The 14,485-nt window shown below is 36.5% G+C and overlaps 1 protein-coding gene across 1 annotated transcript in view; it reads right to left on the bottom strand.

Moving 5' to 3' along the window:
- The window catches only part of LOC150109672 (neurobeachin-like protein 1), a 1,254,229-nt gene that overhangs the window by 437,848 nt on the left and 801,896 nt on the right, over positions 1-14,485 (bottom strand). The window contains exon 34 of the mRNA XM_090413954.1: positions 7,926-8,029. Within this exon, the coding sequence (XP_090270080.1) occupies positions 7,926-8,029 (104 nt within the window). The remainder of the gene's footprint in view (positions 1-7,925; positions 8,030-14,485) is intronic.

Here is a 14,485-nt window from a genome sequence, read left to right as displayed (position 1 = left end):
ATAAGAACTTGCTTCTTATTAGACCAATTTGGAACATTGTTTGATCGAATAGAGTGATATGAAGCGTTATCAATTATAACAACAGCAATTTTAGGAAGGTTTGGAATCAGTTTTTCTTCTGCCCACTTTTCGAAGATCGTCGAGTTCATTTGCCTATGGTAATTGGCTTTGTATAATAAGTTTGAATTCGGTAAAAAACCCATTTCTCCACCCATACACAAAATTATTATGGGCCGCGAGGCATTTCCGGTTTGTAGCACTCCATATTCTTCTTTAGACTGCCAACATTTTCCATAAGTTAAATTACTATCAATCCAAGTTTCATCTAGATATACAATCGGTTTTTTCTCCTCCCTGAAACATCTTATTGCTCTCAAATACTGCATTCTAGATAAAACAATGTCACTTCGCTCCATGATGTTTCCTTTTATTCTGGGACTTTTTAAAACAAAATCCGATTTCATGAAGTATTTTCCTTAAAGTTTCTCGCTTCCAAGGAAAATCAATTTTTTCTTTAAGCACAGGAATCAATTTCAGAACAGTTGGCACTCTTTTCTCGACCACGTAAAATTCGTGAATAGTTCTTCTTATAACGTCTACATCAAAATCACTCAAAGCTACGGTTTCGATTGTTTTCTTTACTCTGGCACTTTTTTTAGGAGATTTAAAGTTTGGCTTACCTTCACCTTTTGATTCCCTACGAATTCTTTTAACAGTCGATCCCAATACGCCTGCAATTGTACTTGCATGTTCTATGACTTGAGAAAGAGGAACAAGGAGACGATTCTTTTATGCAGAATGTCAGCACATTATTCAATATTCTTTTGCAAGAGCTACTGAAACGTTTAACAACAGAACTTGTTGGCTGTACTGGATCCATCATACAAATTAATAATAAAAAAAAAATGCAAAAAAGCGACAACAAAAATCAAGCTAGTACTAGTACAGCGACAGACAAGAAAGCACGTGATTTTGCATGTTGGTGACCAATTCGTACATCCTTCATTTCTTTCTCCCCTTCAGCATGAATCGACTATTCTTGGCAAAATGCCAAGGAGAGATCTACAAACGGCGGGTGAACTATACCAACATAAGTATGTGCATAAATTCCCATGGAGTAAAGATGGAAGAAATAAGAAAAGTCTCAAGGACTCTGTTATTAAGACTTTCATTATATGATAAAACTTATAATCATATAAACATACTAAAAAGAAAAAAAAAATTCAAGAGTTTTAAATAAGAATTAAAAGAATCACTCAGAAGGAAGAATAATGCAAAATCATTATCTATTAAGCCAGGAAGACATGTGGTGAAGCTTTGCAAGGACAGAAAAATACAAGCCTTGAGGTGGATTCAAGAAGTTAAAGAAGGCAGCCCTGAAAAAGAAGAAGGTGCATCAAAAGTTCCTAGCAATAAATCAAGTAGCCCTGAGAGAATATGCAGAATAATGTAAACAAGTTCAGCTATGTAAACAAGTTAAGATTTATTATTTCCTCCAATATAATTCCAGATTTTAAAACTTTGCATCTTGTAAGATTATACTGTCAGGCCCATTTTCATAGTTCTTCCCAACTTTGCATCATCTACAAACAACCAAATATCTCTTCAAACCTTCTACAATATCATAAACATACAGATTAAAAAGTACTGGCCCTAAGAGGCCCTTGAGGCACACCACCAGTGACTTTCCTCTACCGGGATATTGCTCCTCTATGCACAACTTGTTGATACCTATCAGAGAGCCAATATCCAATCCAATGCACTAATCTAATATCCAACTCTGACCATTCTAGTTTAACTATCAACTTATCATGTGGCAATTTATCAAAAGCCTTTGTAAAATCTAAGTATACTGTTGTGTATCCATTTCCTGCTGGCATCACACTTTGCCGCCAATGCACACATAACTGACAATGGCAAATGCCCTCTAGTCATTCCAACTGCCCAACATACAATGCCTCCTATATCCTTTTGCCAAAAAGACATCACAAACCTGCTATTTAAATTACACACACAAAAGTCTCCTGGCCCAGACGGAATTCCTCCAATTATCCTGAAGGTCTGAGCATCTGAACTGACTCCTATCCTATGTCATCTGTACACACTCTCTCACTCCACTGGTATATATCCCAAAACCTGAAAACTGGCCTATATTCAAACCCATTCCTAAAAAAAGGGTGTCAAATCATTGCCATCTAACTACCGTCCTATCTAAAGTAATGGAAAAATCATCAACTCTCAACTCCTAATCTAACCTGAAGGTACCCGGCTATTAAGTGACCACCAGTACGGATTCTGCCAAAGCCTTTCAACAGGAGATCTACTCTCATACACCACCCATCACTGGACAAATGCTATGGAGAAAAATCGACAAATCCCAAGTAGTTGCACTTGATATCTCCAAAGCCTTTGACCGAGTCTGGCACAAAGGCTTACTAAGCAAACTCCCATCATTTGGACTGCCTCGGGACTTCTGCAGATGGATTGCCAGCTTCCTGTCTGGATGCACACCATGTGTGATGGTAGACGGCTCCCTATCCTCTCACCATCCAACTAATGCCAGGGTCCCTCAAGGCTCAGTTCTCTCACCAACCCTCTTCCTTCTATATATCAATGACCTACTTCAGTTGACCTCTAACCCAATACACAGTTTTGCAGATGACAGCACACTACATTCCTCACTTACACTTGGCAAACCCTACCCTACACAACTCACTTCGACCCACAGAACATCAACCACCACTGCCCTTAATTCCAATGGGGCTCAGACAACCTTGTCAACTTCAACGCTAGCAAAACCCAGTTCTGTCTTATTTCTCACAAAAAAGAACCATTTTCCCCCAGCATTGTTTTCAATAACACTCAAATTCACAGACAAGATGAAATTTCTCTTCTCAGAATTACCTCGACATCAAGCCTCTCCTGGCATAAACACATCACAACCATTGCATCCCCAGCATCTAAAAAAAAAAAAAAAACTAGGGTTTCTCTTTCGCTCAAGACGCTACTTCACCTCTAAACAGCTGTTAACACTATACAGGTCACAAATCCGCCCAGCTCTCGAATACTACTCTCACATCTGGAGTGGAGCTCCAAAAAAAAAACTCCCTTAAAATGCTTGATTCGATACAGAGGAGAGCAATTAGACTAATAAATGACCCATCCCTCACCGTTCCTCATCGCTTCCCCCACTTTCACATAGACGCTTGGTCTCTGCAATCTGTATATTCTATAAATACTTTCACGAGAAAGGTTCATCTGAAACAGCATCAATAATTCCCCCACCCTGTACTAAGCCCATTGGAACACGTACAGCTGCCGCCCAACATCCTTTTACAGTACACCTCAAAACCCACAGAACAAGTTTCTTCTCCTCCTCATTCATCCCTGCTACTGCAGTACTGTGGATCAGTCTTCCCCCTGACGTCCCAAGGAATACAATATACAGGCATTCAAATCAAATGTAAACAAGTTTCTCCTTTCACAACCCATCACCATATATGGTACTAACGTACTATAGGTTGACCAGCCAACCTCCTGTATATGGGCCCAACATAAAAAAATAAAATAAAATAAAATAAAAAATCTCTGTTGTGTAATGAATACACAACAGTATACTAAGTATACTGCTGTGTATCCATCCATATCCACCTAATTATAACAAGATTACTAAAACATGACCTCCCGTTTGTATTTTTGTGCCATCCATCAAAGATAATACCATTGTTGTCAATCCAATTATGGATCCTGATTTTCACCAGCTTCTCCAACACTTTAATTACAACACCTAACACACAGATTAGCCTATAATTTGATGCCTGAATTCTGTCACCTCCTTTATGAAGTGGTATAATGTGGCCCTCTTTCCACTCTTTTGGAACTTGACCAATGTAAGACTCATATCGAACAAATATGTCAAGGCACATGTCAACTCCCTGACACATCCCTTCAAATCCTCACTCACAGTCACTCTCTTCTTCTCAATCATCCACTGCTCTCAAACATGATGTCACATTCACAAGGATGAAATACCTTTATATACTGTTCATTTAACATCCCAAGTATATCTTCCACCACAATTATTTTTTTACCATTCATTTCAACCAATGCTATCCTTCCATACTGCTTGAAAGAGCTTGCTCATCATCATATGTTCACAGGGCATCCACAGATGCCATATGGTCATTCCACTGCTCGTTGATGTGCCGCACCAGGATTCGCCATGTTGTCCTGTTGTATGCTTTTCTGGAGGCTTCAACTCTCTGACGATTACTCACTCCATACATACCATCCATCTCATTGATGGTCTACCTCTTCCTCTTTTTCCAGGAACTTTACCTTCTTTTACTATTATGAGAAGTCCTTCTTCCATGCTTTCAACGTGCCCAAAATATTTTAATTTTCTTCTGTCAATAACCTTAAGGAGCCTTAAAGTTCTACTGATCTTTTCTAACATTCATTCATTTGTACACCTTTCAGTATATGATATCCTCAACAGCCTTCTGTAACACCACATCTCCAAAGCAGCTATCCTTTTCTTATCTGAGTTCTTTAGGCTTCAAGTCTCACATCCATAGGTCTCTGTTGGAAAAACAACTACATCTAAAATCCTCAACTTTGTTCCCATAGAGAGAGAGAGAGATCCATCCTTCCACATTTTAGACAGGTCTCTGACTGTTGTTTTAGTCATTCCTAATCTTCTTCTGATGTCTTCTAAACAACAATTCTTCACATTAATAATGGATCCCAGGTACTCAAACTTGATGACTTCCTCAATTCTTTCTCCATTAAGGTACTTGTTTCTCAAGAGCTTCCTTGTTTATATTTCCTTTGAGAACCATAATCTTTTTTCTTGCTAGGATTGAGTTCAAGTCCTCTGTTATTACTGATCTTGTTAACTTTATCAAGAATTTGTCCTAGTTCTTCCTTGTCATTACAGAGGAGTACAGTATCATCAGCATACCTCAGATTACTGATCAATCTACCACCTCCCCTTAATTCCTGTCTTGAGCTTATCCAATGCTTCATACATGATGTCCTCTGCATATATACTAAACAAGTGAGGAGAAAGTAACTCCCAGCCTAACTCCTTTTCCAACCTGAAGCCAGTCAGTCAATCCAACACCTGTTCTTACTGTGGCTTCTTGCTCCTTATACAAGTTGGCTATCAACCTGATAGTGTGTTGAGGAAAACCCATTATTTTTATTACTTCCCACAGTTCCACATGCTCAACACAGTCAAAAGCTTTAAAGTAGTTTAAGAAACACATTATCAGAGGGAGTCTGAATTCTTTATATTTTTCTATGATCTGTCTAAGGCAAAGGATCTGATCTCTGGTGCCCTTACCTTTTCTAAAACTGCTTGTTCCTTGGGCATCTCTGCCTCAACTTTGGCCCCAGTCCTATTTAGCATGATCTTCAATAAAATTTTGCTTACATGAGATATTAAACTAATAGTTCTAGTAAGCCTTCATATCTCCCTTCTTATGTAGTGGTATGAAAACCAACTTGTTCCAGTCTCTAAGTCATGATCCTGCCTCCCATGTCCTAGTAATCAATCTATGAAACTCTCTTATCTCTCCTTCCCCTGTGGTCTTAACTCTACTGGGATTCCATCTGCACCTGAAGCCTTATTGATTTTAAGCTGCTTAAATGTTCTTTCAACTTCATGACTAAATGGAGGAGATTCCAAATCAGAATTTTTCTGGTGAGAGGGCTCCCCCAAATTTTCTTTATCCAGTTCCTTATGGTATTCTTTCCATCTGTTTTTGATTTCTAATTCTTCTGTTAATAATGCTCCATCCCTGTCTTTGATGCCATTCAATTTGGACTTAAAGATGTGCTTTAGGTCAGGAACTTGCTAGGGAATTTTTTTATTTTATTTTATTTATTTTTTGGCTTTATTAGTTAACTGTTGCTTATACTGCACTTCTCCTACCAAATGAGTCATCCTCCCTGACCGATCTTTGTACTCCTCATTGAACTGATTATTAACACTCATCTTAACATGAGCTTCCTCTGTACTGCATACTTAATTTCTGCATTCATCCATTTCACAATTACCTTATTTAACCTTCTGACCCACAGAATACATTCAGACATTGCTTCTAATAGATAATTCTTGAATATCACCCAAGCAGCAATGATCTCCTTTCTACCCAACTCTTCATTCCATGAGATTATGAAATCGGAGGAGACAGGTGCAAGCTGTCTACTCAGATTTCATAATCAGCAGCCTTGTTGTTGTTGTTACTCACAGAACATCACATTTCTGGCAACCACCCAGATAAACACTTCATGGTCACTATCACTAACCAGAGGAAGATTTGATACCTCATTTATAATAGCATCCTCTAATGAGATAATCAGATCCAAGATCCTTGATCGTTGAATGTCCTCTGTTACATACTGCTTTAAGTAAATGTCCCTTAAAAACTCAAGAATTTCATTTTCTTTACTTCCAGGTGCTATCTTATCATCCCAATGTATACTGTGATAATTAAAATCACCTGTAATGATCACCATTTTCCTATCTGCTTGGCTAATTTGCTCATACATTTATTGCATAGACACTACCTTCCACACTACCAGGTCTATAGCAACATCCAACTAAGTATTTCATTTTATTCACATCTATCTCACACTATACTTCCTCAAAACCACCACTATTTCCCCTTTACTTCTCTACCTTGCTAGGGCATAACTCTTTTCTATCATCAACAGCATGCCACCTCCTTTTTTACCAATTCTGTTTTCACGAAATATATCATGCCCTGCCACCTCTATTTCTGTCAGCATATCATTCTTATCCAACCACATTTCACTTATTTCAACAATGCTCTCTGAGTAAATTCAATCAATGTAACAATTTCATTCTTCTTGTTTCTGATATGTCTAGCATTCATATACAAACATTACAGTTCATTTCTGGATCTATAACAAGTCATACTGATATCACTTATTAGATGATCTCAAGTTCGACATCTATAAGAAGAAGAACAAATCCAACATCAGAAGAACTGAAGATAACCACCATCAATATAAGGAATATTAATGGAAAGGAAATCAAGCTTGCAGAAGAACTGGAAAAATACCATATGGACATAATTGGCATCACTTGAAAAACGAAAATGAAAAAACGAAAAAACAAAGGCGAGATCTTACTATATAATAAGCATAAGATTTACATTTGGGCAATAATGATCAAGAAAAGGAAGACGTAGAAATGGCATTCAACACCAAAGAAGATAAACTTTTTGATTGGAAGGTAGTTTCAAGTAGAGTTATGTGGACAAATTTCACTATGGGAAAAAGACCATATTTTAAACCAGGAAACACATCCTTAAAGCAACCTAATCACTAAGAAATATCTAGTCTCAAATGAGTTATGGAATAATAAAATTAAATGTAAAGAAAGCAAATAATGCCAATGTAATCATGAATTACACTGATTAAACCAATTAGCCATCTTACTGAAATACCACACCCTATTACTCGCTAGACTGATCTCACAGACAAAAACTAACAAATAAAAACTATCCATTGAATTCTTAAAACTATAACTCCTTTGCCTGTTGAAGTCACAGACAAACTGCAATGATATAATTCCAGATCCATTCTACATATATATGGATTACCTAAAATCCATAAATCTAATCAGTTATTGTGGCTCACAGAGGATGGTACTGGTTATTCCACACTGGAAATCTCTGTTAACAAATTTTCTCTTATTCCATATAAATTTATTTAGTTGACTCCCTATCATATACCAGCCTTGCTTAATCTATTATTTCCATATTTAATTTGCCATCTTTGCTAAAAATCATGACTAAATAGCTGAAATGCTTTAGAAGTTCTATAAATTTACCTTGATATATTAAATGTATGAAATTAACAAACTGAAATAAAAACAAAAATTATTCTACCTTTTCACTAAGTCTCCTATCATCTTTGGTTTCTAACACCACAAAGTCGTAAACAAGCTTCATTAATTCAAAAGCATTTTCGGTATATGTTGCACTTGCTTGACCTGAAACGAATAACAGAAGAGAATATATTATCATTATTATTATTCAGGCCTCCATGGAGTTAAGAGACTCATTGCAGGAGGTCCTTCCTAGAAAACACAAAGTCTATTATACCACTGCTTGAACTCACTGACTGTTCTTGCTCTTAATGAGTTCAACGAGTAGTATGATAGACCACTCTATCAGGCAACACATTCCACGGTTCAACCACCCTCCATGAAAGAAACCACTCCTAACCCTCTTGCTTCCTTTCGAAACTTCCAGGAATGGCCCCTTGTCATCGCTCCTTCATCAAGTGAAAGAACTCCCCAGTGTCCACCCTGTAACTGCTTCTCAACAGTTTAAAAGTCTCAATCATATCACCTCTCCTTCTATCCACTGAACTCTGCAGTCCACATTCCCTCAGCCGATCCTCATAATTAACATTGTACAGTCCTGAAACCATCTTTGTTATCTGCCTCTGCACCCTTTCCACAGTTGATTTATCTAATTCAAATCCTGGGGACCAAATTTGAGAACAATAGTCTAAGTGGGTCTGATCAGGGTCTTACACAACGTAATGACAACTCCTTTACCTCTGCAGGTCAGCATCCTCCTCAGTATTGCAGCAATCCTCTGGGTTACCTTCACCATCTTTATAATATGCCCCTGAATTTCAGTTTTCTATCAATCATCACCCCCAGATCTCTTGTCTCACCTACTTCCTACAGCACAGATCCTCCAATCGAGTATGCAGGCTCCCATTGATGTATCCCAAACTTCAAGACTTTGCATTTTGCTGCATTAAACAGATACCGCCATTCATTTTCCCATCTGTCTAGTTTATTCAAATCCTCTTGTAGGGCCACCACATCTGTACTATTATTAATACCCCTTCCCAGCTTCATATCATCTGCAAACAACTGAATATCCCCTTGCAATCAACTGACAATGTCATTGATATAAGGTTAAACAATACAGGTTCCAGTACTGAGACCTGTGGAACTCCACTTGTAACCATTTACTTCCTTGATATTGCCCTACACAACTCTGAAACCTAACAGACAGCCAATCCTGAATCCAGATGACTAACCTGACATCTAAACTCATGTGCTGTAACTTAAATATCTGCCTATCGAGTGACACCCTGTCAAATGCCTTTGCAAAATCAAAAAAAAAAAAAAAAATGGCAGTCTATGCCTTTCTCTCATCATTTGCTCTTGTCTCTTTATTATAAAAGGCAATCGTATTACTTATACAAGAGTGTCCCTTAACAAATTCATGTTGATTCTCACAGATAACATTACCCTCATCTACCCAATGCTGTATATAGTCCCTCACTAATTTCTCCAAGACCTTAACAACTATTGATGACACACAAACTGGCTTATAATTAGAGACTTCCAGACTGCTACTGCCCATAAAATGCCACTATCTTACCTTCCTTCCATTCATTCCTTGGGTACCTTTCCCATAGCCAGACTTTCACTGAAAAGCTGGGTCAAAGGAGCTATAAGTTCTTTAGCACATTCTCTCAAAACTCATGGTGAAATACCATCCAGTCCCACAGCTTTACTGATATCCAGAGTACTCAGTATTTGGAACACACTCTCCTCTTGCACCTCTAAACCTCGAATCTGACCTACCCCTTCTCAGGATGAAATATTCCAATAAAGTACTACTCATTGAACAACTCAACTATGTCCTCTGCATCAGTCACTCTATTTCCATTTTTATTCCACAATGTCATTCTTCCACAATCATTTCTCCTCCTACTGGCCACATATCTAAAAAATTCCCTAGGATTTTCTTCGGATCTTAGGACCAATCTCTTCTCATATTCCAGTTTTGTCTTCCTTACCATATTAGTTACTCTCCTGGCCTGTGTCTTATATTCTTCATGAATCTGTTCTTCGCCTGTCTTCTTATATCTCTTCTATAATCTCCTTTTTTCAACTGCAGTTCCTGTTTGATATTGTTGGTCATCCACTTTACACCAAATTGTGTCCGCTTCTTCACCAGTGCAATACAGCTTACTATTGCTGCTAACAAATATTCCTTCACAATTTCCCAAGAACTAATGATATCCTGGCCTTCCAATAACGCCCTCCATGGAACTGTCCCAAGATGATATCATATTGCTTATGTAATATGATATCAACAATATGATATGAAATAAAATGTTTTCCTCTCTTTAATACTTAGTGATATAACATTACACAGCTCGTTCTACTTTTGAATGATCAATTGTTCATATTCCACCTTGTTAAAAAACTGTTCTTATGTAGCCACTGAAGATAGTCTGTTATTTTCAGACTGAAATATTTGGCAAATTAAAATATAGTATTCTTGTGTAAACGTGTCTATATATTATAATCTTAATGTCACAAATTTCTCTAAAGAATCACGGTAGTCAACCTACTGGAAGGAGGTGACATCTGACAAGAGGTGGGCAAGACAGGATATTTAGTGGGGTGTTGCTATAGGCTAAGGAGCAGGAGATGTGCAGACAGTTGAGCTTGGCAAGTCCAAGAAGAATTTTTGTTATGGGAGATTTTAACTATAACAGTATAAGCTGGAAGAGCAAAATGCATGTAGTAATAAGGGGATGGAAATTCTAGAATTCTTGAGGGACAAATGACTTAGGCAACATGTAATAGAAGGAACAAGAGGTTCAAGAGTTGATTTGGTCATGGCATCAGTAGAGCTGATAATAACTGAGATGACATTTCCCCTCCTCCCAGTAGAAGAGAGTGACCATGTGGTTTTGACTTGGAAGATGAATAGACATGCAAGAGTATCCAAGAAAAGGGAACATATGTGGAATTATAAGGCTGGTGTACATTGGATTTGTTGTGCGGAATGTATGATTGATGTTCCTGTATCAAATTCCTTGTAATCTGTCCTACTTTGAACAAACAGGACGCTCTATAGAAAAAAAGAATTCAGGAACATCAATCATACATTCAGCACAACGAATCTGATAAGTCTGGATTGGCTGAGCACAGAATAGAGACAAGCCACAACATCCTCTGGTCCAAGACCTGCCTCCTACACAGATGTCGCTACAAATTAGAATGTTTATTTAAAGAAAGTGCCAAGGCTTTACGTCAACGTCCTAACTTGAATCGAAATGACTGTTATCCTGATTAAAGTTTAATCAGGATAATACATTAATATATATATAATTTTTTATTTTTTTTATTTAGACTTTAATACTCACATTAGTCTAATGCATAGGTTCCCAAACTTTTTTGGGCCACCGCCCACTTTGCAAGACATAAATTTTGTAACGACCCCCATTATCTTGTGTAATAAAATAATTACACAAGATATAAATAACAAACCTACAAAACATAACCACAGAAAATAGTATAATAAGTTTCGAATAATATTTGCTTTGTTTTTTCCCTCTAGTTAGCAATATAAATTAGTACTAATTAGGCTAACTAAAATTTACGATTATATTTCTTTCTTGCCATTATTATTTTTACTCGCAATATTAAATTATATAAAATTGGGTTTATTTTTGTACAAATCAATTAGAAAAGTGGTTTTATATATTTTATATATATTTTGAAATGAAATATAACAAATATATTTGTTACTGTAAACATAGCCTATTTTACACGCATATATACATGCTCTGTTTTCTCATTGACATAGAAAATTGACATCTATTTCTATCTGACATGGTAAATTTTCAAATGATTAAATAATTGAAATAGAAAATTGATAAAAAAATTGATCGTGTAAGACGGGCATAAGATGAATTAAAATGCAATATTTAAATTTTAAATGATTATCTAATCACAAAATCAAGAAAATAATTAATTTTTAAATATATATTATTAATTTCTTCTATAAAGTGTCACCGACCCCTAGACCACCTGAACGCCTCCAAATGCATCTGATCCCACTATAGCCCCCCCCCCCCCCCCCCCAGAAGGCTTCAGTGCCCACTGGGGGGCGTACCACCCACTTGGGGAACCTATGGTCTAATGTTATTTATAAATTAAGATTATTATATGAATTTGTGAATTAATATCTTTAATTTAATCATTACTCTGATAAAAAATGTTTTCCTCTCTTTAATACTTAGCAATATAACATCACGCGGCTCTTTCTACTTTTGAATGATCAACTGTTGATATTCCACCTTGTTAAAAAACTGTTCCTATGTAGCCACTGAAGATAGTCTGTTATTTTTAGACTGAAATATTTGGCAAATTAAAATATAATATTCTTGTGTAAATATGTCTATATATTATGACTACCATGAGCTTCCACCATGTATGGGTTTGTGCTTCTCTTTTGCATTCTTCATAGAACAAAAAAGGTCCAGTCCTTAATATTTCCCATCCCATCTGTTCTTTGTCTTCCTCTTCTTCTTTTTCCTTGTATCATTTCTTCTAGAAGTGTTTTTTGTAGGGATTCATGCCTTAGTATGTGATCAAGGTAGGTGGTTTTCCTTTTCTTAATGGTTTTCAACAGATTTCTATCTTCTCCAATCATCTCTAATATTTCTAAATTAGTTTTTTTGGCAGTCCACGGGACTCTAAGAATTCTTTCGAGGATCCACATCTCAAAGGCTTTTAGTTTATTTTTGCAATATTTTGATATTGTCCAGGTTTCTGCTCCATATAGCAGTGTTGACCATACATAGCATTTGGACAGCCTAATTCTTGTTTTTGTGTGAATTTTCCTTGAGGTCAGAATGTTTTTCATTCTAATGAAGGTTGATCTAGCAATTTCTATTCTTCTTAATATTTCCTTATCACACTTTCCATTCTCTGTAATTAGTTGATCCAAATATATATAACTCTCTACTTGATCTAAAGTATTTCCTCTTAGCTTCAGCGTCTCTTTGTAGGTTTTGAAGATCTTTTTTATTTTCAGCTAGCAGTACTGTATCATCTACATATCTTAAGTTGTTTATATTCCTGCCTCCTATGCTGACTCCTTTAAATTCTTCTAATTGCTGGAAGATATTTTCAGTATAGAGGTTAAACAATATAGGAGAAAGAATACAGCCTTGTCTAACACCCTTCTTTACTGGGAATTCCTCCGAGATTTCTCCTGATATTTTTATTGAGGCAGCTTGCTCCCAATATAGATTTATCAGCAATCTAGTATTTTTACCATCTACTCCTAAATTTCTGATGCATTTGATTAGTTGTTCATGCTGTATATTGTCAAAGGCGTTTGTGTAGTCAATAAAACATAAGTAGACTTCTTTCTGCTTCTCCAGATATCTTTCTATAATAGTTCTAATGTTGACGAGTCCTTCTCTAGTTCCTTCATTTTCCTGAAAACCAGATTGTGTTTCATTAATTTCTATATTGATTTTATGTTTATTTCTTTCTAGGATGATATATAACATAACTTTTGCTATCTGACTGATTGTTCTGTATTCTTATTTGATTGTCTTTGATTTTTTAGATATTGGTAGGAACGTTGAGTGCTTAAAATCTTTTGGCAGGTGTCCAGTTTCATATATTTTGTCACATATGTCAGTCAGTGATCTTATAGCCTTATCATCTAAAGCCTTTAGATATTCTACCATAATTCCATCCATTCCTGGAGCTTTTCCTGGTTTCAGTTTCCTAATGTCATTTGTTACTTCCAAGGTAAGAATAGTAGGCCCCTTCAAATCTTCTTGCATTGGCTAATCTATTCTATCATGATTGTAGAGTTCCTTTGAATACTCTACCCATCTATTTTGTCTTTCTCCATTAGGATGTTTCCCCTTGTATCTTCAATGCAATGAGAGCCTACCCTTTTGCAAGATTTGTTAGTTAGCTCCCTAACATTTTCATGAAGGTTCTCTGGTTTTGTGCTTTTTGTCGAGAAGTTCAATTTCCTTGCATTTGTTGCTGAGCCATAGTTCTTTTGCAATCCTACATTCTTCGTGATCTCTTTAAGTTCTTGTATTTAGGACGATTTTTGTGTTTCTTTCTTTCCTCCATTTTCAGTATCATGTCATTCATCCAGGGTTTACTCATTTTCTTCTCAAATTTGGGAATTGTTTGTTTTACTGAATTTATTATTATTATTTGACACCTCCAGGGAGTCCAAAGACTCATCGAGGGAGAGTGAGGCAACAGCATCAAATGATTAATCCCCCCTTCAAACTACTAACCGCGTTCAAACTTGTTTAACTTTTCTGAGCCATTAGTAGCAGAGGCTCTACCAATCGACAACCTTTTTTGTTTATGCCCTCTTTAAATTTCTGCCATCTATCCTCAATCTCATCTTTAGGGTAAGGATACATGGTGGGATCAAGAACATTAACAGCAGTGGATTGTGCCAGTTCCTTTAAAAATTTATATTTCTTGATTTTTAAGGGAGCAAAGATCATATTTTTCTATGTTTAGAGGTTTCATTGTTTTCTTTAATTTTATTGCTGCTTTAATGACCACAGGATTGTGGTCTGATCCCCTGGGCATGTTTTGGCTTGTAAGATGTTATTCCGGAAT

Source organism: Typopeltis vanoorti, chromosome 2, assembly GCF_054136105.1.
Source record: "Typopeltis vanoorti isolate ZY-2024b chromosome 2, IOZ_Tvanoo_1.0, whole genome shotgun sequence".
Classification (NCBI taxonomy): Eukaryota; Metazoa; Arthropoda; class Arachnida; order Uropygi; family Thelyphonidae; genus Typopeltis; species Typopeltis vanoorti.
The sequence above is the reverse complement of the archived record's forward strand: the minus strand, read 5'-3'. Positions and strand labels throughout refer to the sequence as shown.